The 12,831-nt window shown below is 39.3% G+C and overlaps 1 protein-coding gene across 6 annotated transcripts in view; it reads right to left on the bottom strand.

Moving 5' to 3' along the window:
* Positions 1–304: 304 nt before the first annotated feature.
* The window catches only part of LOC124300201 (facilitated trehalose transporter Tret1-like), a 73,191-nt gene continuing 60,664 nt past the window's right edge, over positions 305–12,831 (bottom strand). The window contains exons 2-6 of one of the 6 annotated variants that reach the window (XM_046753999.1): positions 5,538–5,660; positions 3,605–3,676; positions 2,299–2,438; positions 1,522–1,670; positions 305–835 (exon numbers count right to left, since the gene is read on the bottom strand). In XM_046753999.1, the coding sequence (XP_046609955.1) occupies positions 761–835; positions 1,522–1,670; positions 2,299–2,438; positions 3,605–3,676; positions 5,538–5,660 (559 nt within the window). In that variant the 3' untranslated portion in view covers positions 305–760. The remainder of the gene's footprint in view (positions 836–1,521; positions 1,671–2,298; positions 2,439–3,604; positions 3,677–5,537; positions 5,661–12,831) is intronic. The other 5 variants (XM_046753997.1, XM_046753998.1, XM_046754002.1 and 2 more) reach the window with 5 other exon arrangements.

Raw genomic sequence — 12,831 nt, 5'->3', positions numbered from 1 at the left:
TTTAGAATTTAGGTCTCTTTTTTTTCCATTTCTAGTATTACGTCCCAGCCGCTAATTACTCCCACACCCTTTCTGTACCGTAACTTCTCGACGCGGCGTGCAATTAACATAAGAGAGTTTCAAATGCTCATAGCATAGCTTAAAGATCCATATCGATTCAGATACGGTTGCAACTTCAACTTCAACCCATAAAATAGACCACATGTAATTAGATTGGATCAGACCGCATTGAGAATGTAATAATTTGACGAAGACTCGACGTGTAACCATCTCGTAATAAATTACCAAAAAAGTACTGATTTTCAAACGTACAACCTCCTTAAGGATCAACACCAGCACCTGACAAAACTACTGCGCAGTAATTACCACTTCCATTCCACCTGTATTCGTAAAGGTCGTTCTCAGTACGTGTGACTAAAAATTTTCCTCGCTCTCGCGAGTCGTAGAAACAAACCCTTTGGCCCATTTTTTTTTTTTTTTTGCATAGAAATTCATCCCGCGCCGGTGTCGGCTCGACTTTCTCTCACCCTTACGCGCACCCCTCTCAACGTACAATAATGTACAAACATACATGCCTCGAGGCGAATTATCACGTCTAGGTGCTCCACTCGACGTCTCGGCTCCGCTTCCTTCAAAGGCTCGAGCCTCCTCGTCGTCGAGATCTCGTACCGGACTATGAAAGTGTGGCTATCTGACACGTCCTCTGCTCGGGTTCGCTGTCCTCGTCTGATTCGCTGGCCCAGGAGGGCTGCCGCTCCTGTCACATCTCCCCGTCACTCTCGACCATCCGATTGGTCGAACCGGGGACTCCGTCGTCCAGCACCTCCGTCACCTTCTCGATCGCGAAATTCAAGTTAGATTATTAAACTATCGGGGGGTGAAACGAGGGAAAACGCTTATCGATGTCTCACTATCAGCTATACACCAGGATTCGAACTGGGCAACAGATTTTGAGTGGAATGTCCAAGTACTACGAAAGAACAATAAGTTTTGCGAACGTAAGTTTGAGGCTTTTGTAGAAGGCGTGAGATGGTTCTTTTGTTAAGAAACTGATTAAAACTAAGTAATAATTACAGGATATTTATCTTTATACCAAATAATGCAAAAGCTTCAATTTGGTGATTTAAATGCCTACATTGGACTGCAACCTATGATAATCCTGAGTCTTTGAAATTTATTATAGAATTATTCTTCTATTGGGTTCGTCTTGATGAAGTCAGCCGTGACTTTATGCAATAAAAACCCCTGATTATTTTTTACAGCATTTGAGCACCGTGGATAAAAATTGTCTTGATCCGTCTTCGACAAATTCATCATTATTTTGTCATAATTTATAAAAAAAAAACAAATTCTTGGGTACAACGGACCTTGACCAAAAAATGATAAAAACGAATTCCTTTCAGCAAATTTTTAAGGCAGTCCATCGTGTCCCCGTTCCGCCGATGTATCAAATAGTATCTCCCGGAAACGCGTTATTGGATTCTTCTCCTTAGCGAACTCATAAAACGGCATTATACTTACCAGGACATCTTCGAACCGATCGTAGCTTTCTGGCCGCGTATTGAGCAGACTCTCCCCCACGCAATCTGCACCCCCGCTGAGCTGACTTCCACGCCGCGATAAGGCGCTGGATAGTATGTGGAGTAACGAGAGTACAGCTAGCAAAGCAGCTAGAACCAAGCCAATCACAATCGGTATCTGGAGTTCCAGTCAACGTTCAGTGTGGGCGGAGTAAATCACCCTTTATATATAAATAGCATTTACATGTAGAAATAGGTCTTCACCTGGAAATTTGGAAAACTTGGAATAGTCAGAGTTTTTTGTTTTGTAAAAAAAAGTTAGGAAATCGTAATGACTTTTACGGCGTACCAAATGTCAAAGTTTCAGTGAAATGCTCAGCATATCTGTATAGGTATAAACCTGTTGCGTGATTTAATTGTAAACGAAAAATTTAAATACAATTGACAAGTTCAAGGACTTTGAAATAAATAATGTATTACTGTTATAACGACTGATTAAACTTTTTCATTCGTCAGTTTGATTTTACAAAGTCCAAAAAGTATGTGGGAAATCTGGAAACTTTAAAGAATTTTACAATATAAGTAAATGGCGACCCTGATTCCGTCGTCATAATTCCATCACGTTTTCTGTTCATTATCAATATATTACCTGCAGTTGAATGTGCAGCATTTGGAGTTATAAAGCTCTCATTTATATCTTATAGGGAGCGACTCAAATCTCCTTTGCAATTGAGATCAATCATTTTTTATACCTTATAATTTAGAAACGGAAGCGTACCAGCAACAAATGATAACCATAGCCTGTGCGGTTTCCATGCCAAAATGCAGGATAGCGGTAGATAGAAAATGGCTCTCCGCCATCCCCCGGTTATGGCAAGAACTCCGGACCAGCAACCCCAGCAGAGAGAATCGTCATTTCTATAAAAAAAAAAAAAAAAAAAAAACGAAAATCAACAAATTTCAGACCATTCGCCACTTTATTTTAAAGATTGATGAGCAAGAAGCGCAGTTTTCACCAAGTAAACTTAGATAATGGTACTCGCTGCACACCTTAAAGTCTTGTTTAGTGTAACATTAATCAGATATGATGTGAAAATTACACAATTTGTAATGTATAATACAACCGACTGTTCGTAATTGAATTGAAACTTGCGAGTCAGTCAGGTTTAATGGGTGTCACAAATTGTAGATTCTGGTAACATGAGACGTCTGGCAGCTGATTACCTCACCTTGACGAAGATTCACTCAAATCAGTCACTTTGGTTTCCGAGGCCGGTTGTCGGGTGTATTTAAGTTGAACTTAGTTCCTCGACTATGTATACAGTCGAGTTGTTCGCGCGTAAATTCTACCGTATTAATTCCACCGTACAAAGTTCACCTACGTACACGAGAAGTTAGTCGCGAGTGCGTAAGACCAGAAGTAGTTTAAGCTCCGGGGGCTTGTATACCCATTCGGACAAAACAGCCCCCAGCCTCTGTCCCTGCCTATTGAAAAGCCCCCCTTTATCGGCCCTCGCGAATTTTTCCCGGTTTAGTTACGTAAGACGCGTCGCTATAAGCCGACAAAGGGATAAACTCTCCCTAATTTGCCGCCTCTCTCTCTCTCTCTCTCTCTCTCTCTCTCTCTCTCTCTCTCGATCTCCGAGTAAACTGTATTTTGGTATCCAATCAACGCTAACCCGTTTTCCCGATGGGATCGGGAAACGCAGTGATTACGTCTGATTGGCTAATTGCGGGCTTTCGCCCGTTCCGATATCCGCCTGCTTCAATGGGCCCGATTTCCCGATGAAAATTGGAATTGCCGGTATGCTAAACCGTACCGCGAACTTGCCGAATACTCCCGAATTTTTCCCGCCCCTAAACCAGAAAACGTCGCACCGATTCATCTCCGTCTGTCAGTGAACGAAGACTTATTACACCCAATTACAGTTACAAAATGTTCACAAGGAAGGAACAAACTCGCCGATAAACACTCCGCATGTGTCTCAGGTGAACAAGAAACTTCAACTTGCTGCCGCAGTTTCCCAGCGGTATAAATCTTCTTACCCGTTCCTTACATCGTGCGATTTCAGTAATGTACTTGCCTGATGCAAACTTGGATGAATAGCGACACCGCCCACGTGATTTCCATGAAAAAAATCACCACCGATGCCGCGCTGAAAGAAGAACGAAATTTTAATATTGTAACGCGGGAGTGAAATTTAACGAAATTTTAATCGTGGAACACGTTAATTACCGTTCAACGGTCTACCTGTTATCAAAAGAAATATTTTCTTTGCCCTGAATAGAAATCCGTTTACGCGACCTGGCGAAAAACTCAAACTCCGTTTGAAAATGCCCGTAAAAATTTTTTCGAGGCGCACAAACCAAACAATCAAACTCAACGTAAATTGTTCGCTGAGAATGTGAATCAATATCTTGCTGTAGAAACTGTGAAAGCTGTGCAAGAAATTATGAAAGTGTATTTTTAAATGGATAATTTTATATCTTTTCGGTACGAACGATGCAATTATGAAGCAAGGCATTATTTTCGGGTAACATGAAACAGCTTTGGTGATACGAGTGGATCCTCAATTTTTCTCACAACACATTTTGGGAAAGACAATTTCTTCTAATTCAACGTTTTTAGGTATATACATTACTTATACATTTTCGAATTTACCGATACGAGAAGTTTTGAATAATTGAAGAGTTTTGATTTGTTTTTAACTTTTGCCTAATTTACTCGTGACACAGCTTTACCAACGAGTACGGTAAAAGAAATGTATGATTTTGTAATCTTCTGAGAAAATTCGTGCAGAAGTAACTGTGTTTCCGCAAGATCGCGTCGTTGGACTCGAAGATTTTTGGCTGAAGGTATCGGATATCTGTAGCAGATGTTATTGACATACTTGTATCTTGTATAGAAAGAAAATATAATCGCATGGATAGAAAAGCTAAAAATTGTACTTCGTATATCGCCCACTTTAATCCACTCGAAGAAACACGTAACCGATACTCAATTCCGATATGTATACAGCGAGACAATATTATGATCCAATGAAACCGTATCACGCAGTTCAATATTTCATTTATAAAAATGTGCCAGCATTTATGAACCGTCGAAGTATAAATATTAAATTATATATACAACTTCCCACGCAATCCGAGCTCCAGGGAATTATCCGCCGAAAATTGGCATCACTTTTTGCTTACTACCATGGCATACGAAGGTTTTCGAATAAATTTGCTTTCATTCATTCATCACCTTTGTTTTTGGTTTCATCATTTGGTATATCGATAAAAAAAAAAAAAAACGAGTCTCTGCTTTTGATGTTAGCTTTAATAATTTGATTTGATTGAATGATAATATAATTAATTTAATGATTAGTGATCTGCAGATTCTCTCTTAGTGCGTGAATTCTTATTTTGGAAAAAATCGGCAACAGTGTCGTAAAATTTCCGTAAGTCATGATTTAATTTTCTTATTTATAACTAAAAATAAGACGAGAAGGGTAGTAAGGAAAGAATTGAGCCAAATCGGAGGTGGATGGATCTGGTGTAACCCCTAGTGTCAGAATAATTTATACACCATTCACCACGTCGTGTTTCCCATGCAGCCTTATATAACGAGGCTTAAAATCGCATCTGAGGAAATTAATCTCGTTAAATTACGCGCACATTTCTAGCTGTCAGTATATACGAAGTGAATTTATTTGCGAACCGCGCAAAATTTATCACATTTTCCCAATCATTTACCCGCAAGGTTTCAGGATCGTGATTCACGCGAGGTCTGTCACAATTTGGAATAATAGTTGACTCGTAATTTGAAATTATTCTCAACGTTGTACGTAGAATATATCAAAATTATACCCCCGCGTATTTCGAATATTGATATTTTCATTTTTGCTGATTGACTGGAGTAATTTCGTGGTTAGAATTCGGGTTAATTTATCGTCTGATAGCGTTGAACTGTGAGCTTAAATTGCGCGAGTGACGGTGCAGAGAGTTTTCGTTTGAAATGATAAAAATACGTACAAATTTCTGTAATAAACTTTTATTTGCACTCGGCTGAAATAGATTACGTGAAATTCTCTCACGTGACATAAAATCCCATCACGTGCTGATGATAGGCAACATCCACTCCAACACCGCAGACAACTGAAACAGACAGATTGAAAAATAGAAATAATTAAACAGGGCTAAATCACGTTTAGAATACGGTTTCTAAAGTTTTTAAATGATTGCTGTCTGTATTTGAAACCATGTATTCGTATAGTAGTGGCAGGCTCTATATATTCTATCTAAACTATTGTCACCCTCGTGCTTTAATAGAAATATACGCTATTGTTATTTAAATAAATAACAACACACATTTATTTGCGTTCATCGTGTAAGATCAAGTAAGGATTTTGATACCTACACAGTGAAAAGATATTATTTAGTTTCGATATGTCCAGAATTTTTGAGTCTTGTCATTTTGTCGTTCAGTTTTAGTATTCAACGTTGAATACCGTGCGACGAAGCGATTTTTAAACATATTCTAACGAAATTGTTAACCTTCCAGCAATTGATTGAAGATATATGAAAAATAATTTAAGACGAAAACGAACACGGAGACCACAATTTTAGTTAGCAATTAACCTGTCGCACCTCATGTATAAAAAGTTAAATCACGCTTTTACAATTCAGTCTTAATTCAATCTGCGTCAAAGCCGGTTAACTTCGAAATTTCCTTAACAAGATCAAGATTGGTTTATCGATACGTAATTCGAGTTTGTCAACAATCGTTCGGAACTCGATTAATCTAGGAGAGAGAATTAGAAACTCGCATCTCGGCTTCTACGAGCATGGCAATAGGGTCGCGACACGGACAAATGAACTTCCCTCGGTTGTCAATTACCCAGCGTACACCTAACGATACATGCGAATGGTTACGAAAACGCTCACGTTTGATTTCCGGGTCTGCACACTTGTCAGAGAATTCACGTGTCCAGGAGGGCAAATGACTTATCACTGCAGGAAGCAGAGCTGGCTGAGCATTTTTCCTGCTGAGTTTGGTAATCCGTCTCTTTCGAAAATCGGATCAGATGTCTGAGCATTGTACTCTGAAGCCCCGAAGGTATAAAACGATATCTACTCGAATCAGATCAGCGTTTAACCAGTTCTAGAATTTAAGCGACCTCACTTTTCTCGAGGAAATCGACTTGGATCCTTGTTCTCCTGTCACATCATCAGACTGTAACCAGTATTCCGCAAATTGCGTTGGTGCAACACCTTCGGCTGAGGTGTAAATCAGGTCCTAACTCACAGTTCAGGGCTTGGCGCAATTACGTCAGCGTCCAGAGCTTGACCTAAGTAACCTTGTTACACTCGTGATGAATTTGTTGCTGAAAGTTTACCGCGAGGCGAGATAAAGTGTTAGCAAATAACTTTGAACCCGACGCGAATCTCTGCAAAGGCACAACTGTATCTTGGAATAATTGTAACAGTTTGTCCGGAAAGCAGCGGTTTTTTCGTTACTATAAATTCTTCTTGAATTGACGAAACCTTCTTGTTATGTGACGTGCGATGCTTGCTCGGAGCTTTTTGCATCGGGAGGCTAGAAAAACTTTGTCGGCCGTATTACTGCAGCGGGAGAAATGTTACTATGTATGCTAAACCTTTTCACCGAATTGAAGAGGTTGGTTGGCCAAATATCGATACTTTTTACCAATCTTATTACAAGATGCTCTTACGTTTAGTATGTATGAAATTGTTTTGCATTCGCAAGCTATGAATACCTCTTTAAACATACAAAAGTAGAATACACTGGAATTACAAACAATAGTTTAGATACATAGATGCTTCATTTAAAGTGGTTCAAAATGGCTGAAAATTTGGTAGACTCTTTCGCTTTCAGTCTACGATGGGTCATTTCATTAGGAAGATTATTTTCTTTAAAGTCACTCTAATAGATTTTCATTCTTTTCTAGGACTTAATTCAATATTGCCATTTGTCGATCATAATTAGTATCGGTGCAGTGTTGTAAGATCAAACGTTCAACAATATCGACATGATGAAAAAACGAGTCTTGGCACGAACGTGCAGAAAATCGTTTCTCGAATAAAACGAGCCATCAATGAGTAAAATCAAACGAATTTAGACTATTTTATATAGACTATATTTTGAACGATTTCTAGGTGATTTGAAATAAAGCACCAAAATTGAAGCTCTTACTTATAGTCGCAGTATTTTCTGTTTTTGCACATGAAGAGGTATAGGCTTGCGAATATAATAATTTGATGATGAGTGAATGCAGGATTATCTCGTAACAAAATTAATAAAGAGTATCAATTTTCCTCCGTAACCAACGCTCCTATTTAATGGAACACTCGACCGGTCACGCATTTGTTCGGCAATTTCTAACCGACCTCCACATCTCGCGCGAATACTTTATCTCAATGATAGGCTGAGCACGTATAAACAGGACCAAACAACGTGCCAAATTGTCATGTACTATATACGAAGCTGGTTGCCGGGGTGAAAAAGGAAGAAGCCTCGACGCCGCGGAGCGGTCGCGTTTTCGTTACTTACTCGACTCTACTCTACTTCACTCCCCGTGACTGGTATATAAAAGCGTGTGACGTTGCTGCGAGCCACTCTCTCTTACACCAGGAAATGTTTTATTCAAGAAACAAAATCGCGAAAGTTTAATAAAAGAGAAAATCACCCTTGCCGCGAGCTTATGCGGGGGGGATGAAACCAAAAAGACGTACGAGGTTCGAGCTCTCGGGGAAATGCGATGTACAGACGTCATGTATTCGTATTATACCGACGTATGTAGAAGGGAACGAATATGACGGAGAAGGATAACGTGTACGAAACTCTTGCGTGTCGAACTTTTCAAGTTTAAAAACCGAAATCCTCCGCGAAGCCCTCGAAGCTTTTTTTCTAAATTACATGTCCATTGCAAAATATGTACAAATTTCATTTCATATTCATTTCTCGTTGTATGGTACATATATTATGGGCCAGCTGTCATACCCAGAGGGAAATTATACGGCTTCGTAACTACATATAAAATTCTAAAAGTTATTACGGAAGCTGAAGGTTCCAACAGGTGATTAGAAAGTGGTAATAAGCAACGTTGAGCGAACTGTCGTTACTTTTCTCAGTGCTTCTGGTGCACGTGATCCTGCTGTGGGGTTCATTGTTATGTACATACATATACATGTAACGGGTAAATGAAAAAGAAAGAAAAAAAAATAAAATAAAAAGGGAGCCGTGTAAACCAGACACGAACCGAGCATAAAGTTTTGAAGCACACGACACGGGTGGACTTGAAACTTTTCATGGAGTTGTTGGTTGAATATTTTTTAATCGAAAGTCGCATGAGTTTCACGTGCCACACACTGAAACACGACGATAGTATAAAGTCACAGGTTTGTTGATAGACTACATGTGTGTATATGCTACTCAAATTTTCATCAACAGATATTGACAATAGCTGGAGGAGAACTTGCTGAGTTTTATAATGCGTGAGTGCCCTGCAGATTCATCCCTTGCGTATGAGAAGAGAGTGAAGACCCAAGTTTTATCCAAAAAATAAAACAAAAACAAACATTTCATATTTTTTCTTTTGCATTTAAATTCAGATCCGAAATCATTTCAAAACAGAAATAGCATAAAATATGACGCGTGATTTTTACAGTCCATTGCGTTAAGGTGGAAATAAAGAGAACGTGTTCGTTTTTAGGGATGGTTTGGCTTTTCTGTTTCGCGGCTAGCAGGGATTTGGTACAGCTCCTTTTCACACAATAATCTTGTCGGTATTAATATCAGAGCGTTTTAATCAAGGTTGATCAATTATGCAGTTTTATATTAACAAAGCTTCCAGTGTACCGCCTAATAATGATGTAAAAAGGCTTGGAGAATCATGTTGAAAATTTTTATCGTCGACTTTTAGACGAAATCGCGACTTCTAATGATCAATTCTCTTGTGCTCGGTATCGTCATTATATAAATGTACCAAGAAGTGCCAATTGATTTAGCACGTTGCGTTGATGCCGTTCAACTTCTAAAAGCTAAAATTGGTGTAGCTAGTACCGTTTGATGACACGTGCGCGTATAAAATGATGAAAATGAAGTTACGGATTGTGGCTTACGCGGTCATACCGATCCCACCTTTTATAATAACAGAAAATTATTTTACTCATTTTCCAACCCTCTGCAGAAGAGAATTGGGGAGAGGGTCGATTTTCTCGTACAATTAACGCGTCACCGAAAAAAGCTCATCGAAAATACGGTGAGTGTGAATTATCTCTTTTTTCAAACCATAACGAGGGTTGATTAACGTCGAAAATTCACGTATTATTAAAATTTTGAAGTATGAATAATTACACGGGCAGCAAAGACGTGCACGCTAAGAAAAATCTCATTTGTTTGTACAGTTACTAGAAGATTCTTGTAAAATGACCACAATCAAAAAAACTGCAAACACGTACTAGATTTTCTGGTTTTGTACTCCGAACTGTATATATTTTTCGCTCACGAAAAAAAACCATAACTTTAAATCTCTTTCATAAATAATAAAAATAATCGTGTTGCAAGAGAATTCTTGCCAATCGTGGTTCAATGATGTAATCTCAAAATATACATCGTATCGTAACTTTGATCTCGTTTAAACGTAATCGCGTCCTCCGATCAAGCAATACTCAATTCAGATTTCCGGGACCCTTCGCAGTATAACCTTTGACCATTATGTAGCAGAGCGCTTGATGTCTGCAGATAGGAATTTAATCGAATCCTTCGAAGTGCGCACGACGATGTCTTCGAAATCTCCGTTGATAAAGAAGGTGAAATGATAAACGAATTCCAAGTGTTGGCTTCGATTTCTTGCTACTCTGCAGTTTCTCAAGTAAACAGAACAAATCTGTACACTCAGAGAAATTTTCCGCTCTGATTGCTGTACAGAGTCCTCAACTATTTCCATTTTTCAGCGTATAAGCCCAAAAAATACATAATACACTTCTGGGATACAAGATAAAAATGAGTTTGTTCGTAACCGTAACCACAAAATCCAGTACGTGTTACTATTCTTTTTAACGATGATCTCTCGTGCTGCATTTTCTTACAATCATTGTGATTATTTAATACTGGTGCAAAAACAAAATTTATTACAACGCGTCGTTTATTTAGGTAAAAAAATTTAGCGAACTGAACAAACCCAATAATAATACAGCTATATCCGAAAAATTTAGTGTCAACAACCGCAATCACTCTAAACAATTATTAATTAATTGTACCACATTTTAGTTATGTCATATAACGGTTTAATGACTATTATACAACAAACGATAGTGTTCGCAGTGCAAACGCCTCTTCGAGAAGTGTCCAACTTGTCCGGGCTGCAGCCACGGGCTTGAAATAAGATTCTCGGCATTTATTTACCGACGGGAAATCCGGAATGGCATTTGCTCGTTGTCAGCGAGTATTGTTCCGTCGGATTAGCAATTAGCCCGCCTCTCCAGAACCCTCGGGAGCAGGAGCGGCCAGCGAGCTTGAATTTACTGATTTCCTGCTACCCGAAGACGACGCCGCGAACACGTCGCTGCATTAATTGATCGCCGTTTGTTCTGGACTCCATCTCCATATCTACATATGCTTGAGATAATCCCTAGCTCAATTGTAAGCACGTATAATACACGGAGTAGGATTATTTCGGAGCTTGGCGGGAGTCATTTCACAAGCATATCCTGCCACCTGCCCTGAGATTCTCCTTGCGGAAAGTTCTTATAATGGTACATGGTACAGTCTATTTACCGTTTCAAGTCAAAGCAATTATCATCGACGAATCGTGGTTTTTTCAATTAGGATTTGTCGCTTTGACCCTTCATTCAAAAATCCAATCAGAATATAATCATTTCCAGGTGTAACGATTGGGGATATTAACGACATGAAGTGTGGTCTTGGAAACCCGAGACATGTTTACTTTTTTATCAAAAGCATATGTTTTTTTTTTAAATCAATCAGATGGAATGATAATGAGAACACAACTATTTAAACTTAGTATTGAATCTTTTCATTAACGTGGTTTTTTTTCTATAACACCATACATACCAAGGTGGTATAAATCCAAAATTTTCACTCCGAATGATCATCGTCTGTCGAAATTGATGAAAATGTCCGTCCGTTCGTACGATTCGACGTGTAAAATAACATTAATACTTGATACCTACATCTGTCAGTCTGTTACAAAACTGCGACAGCTCGGAGTATATTCTCGGCACACTAAGGAGGTATTCCAGAGATGAAATATTCATTGGCTGTCACCCGAGGAGGAAGGTGTGCCCGGTCACATCTCGAAGACGGTTCAAGCAATCGGATATTGACCAAGAACCAGCGCAATATGAAGATACACGTACTTGCGAACATAGTTAAGTTATATATATCATATACGCTTCTTGCATACGTATGTGTGTAAGTACATGCCGGAGCAGAGGAGGAAACAGCCTCGAGCGGAAACGAGCTCAGGGGGATTTACCGAGGTAAGGAAGCTAGAGGAAGAACATTCCTCACCGCAAACTGGAACCCGTGTAATTTGTTGCGCTTAAATGGTTCTTGGCGAATGGTCAAGTTATCATACAAATCTTTTTGGCTGTGTAGGAGCTCGAGAATGGAGTAATCATTGGATCCGTGGTTATATTACTCGCAATGCCGGAATTGACCATCAGACTTGGCAATTTTATCGGTAATTCAAACCATCGGGATATACCTTCGGAATTTAGCAATGCTTAATGAATTTTAACTCCGGTTCGCCCTTTGACTTCTGAACAAGTATAAAGGAGTATGAGAAATGTGGGAGAAATGAATGGTTGGAATCAATAAATCCATCCAATGCATTCACCCTTGAACCCTCAACTCTCTCTATCTCTCTCCGTCCCTCTCTGCAAGCATATCGCCAGTGGATTACGGTTTGATTGCCAGTAAGTGTGCTTGAAATGATCCCCCACTGATCTTCGTTGACCGAATATTATTCGCCTGCGGGGGCGAGTCGCAGTCAAGATCGATCAATATCCCCTTCAATATAGGAATGAATGTTTGATCGACGATCGGCGTGATATTGTAATTGGATGCAGGGCAGCAAGAGCATTGTTTTAAAATATATCTTTCCCACTTGCACCAATTTGTGCCAACAAGTAATTAGTTCGAGGTAGCGGCTTAGCAAGTTTCTCTGTTAAGGATCAAGTATTTATTCGCTGTGCAGCTCATGTTCGCCGGTAAACGCCAACGGTTACTCAAATCCTGTTATCTAGCCGTGGTATAATTTAATGCAAGGTAATTTATCAT

The sequence above is a fragment of the Neodiprion virginianus genome, chromosome 3 (genome assembly GCF_021901495.1).
Source record: "Neodiprion virginianus isolate iyNeoVirg1 chromosome 3, iyNeoVirg1.1, whole genome shotgun sequence".
Classification (NCBI taxonomy): domain Eukaryota; kingdom Metazoa; phylum Arthropoda; class Insecta; order Hymenoptera; family Diprionidae; genus Neodiprion; species Neodiprion virginianus.
This window is presented reverse-complemented; position numbering and strand designations above follow the sequence as displayed.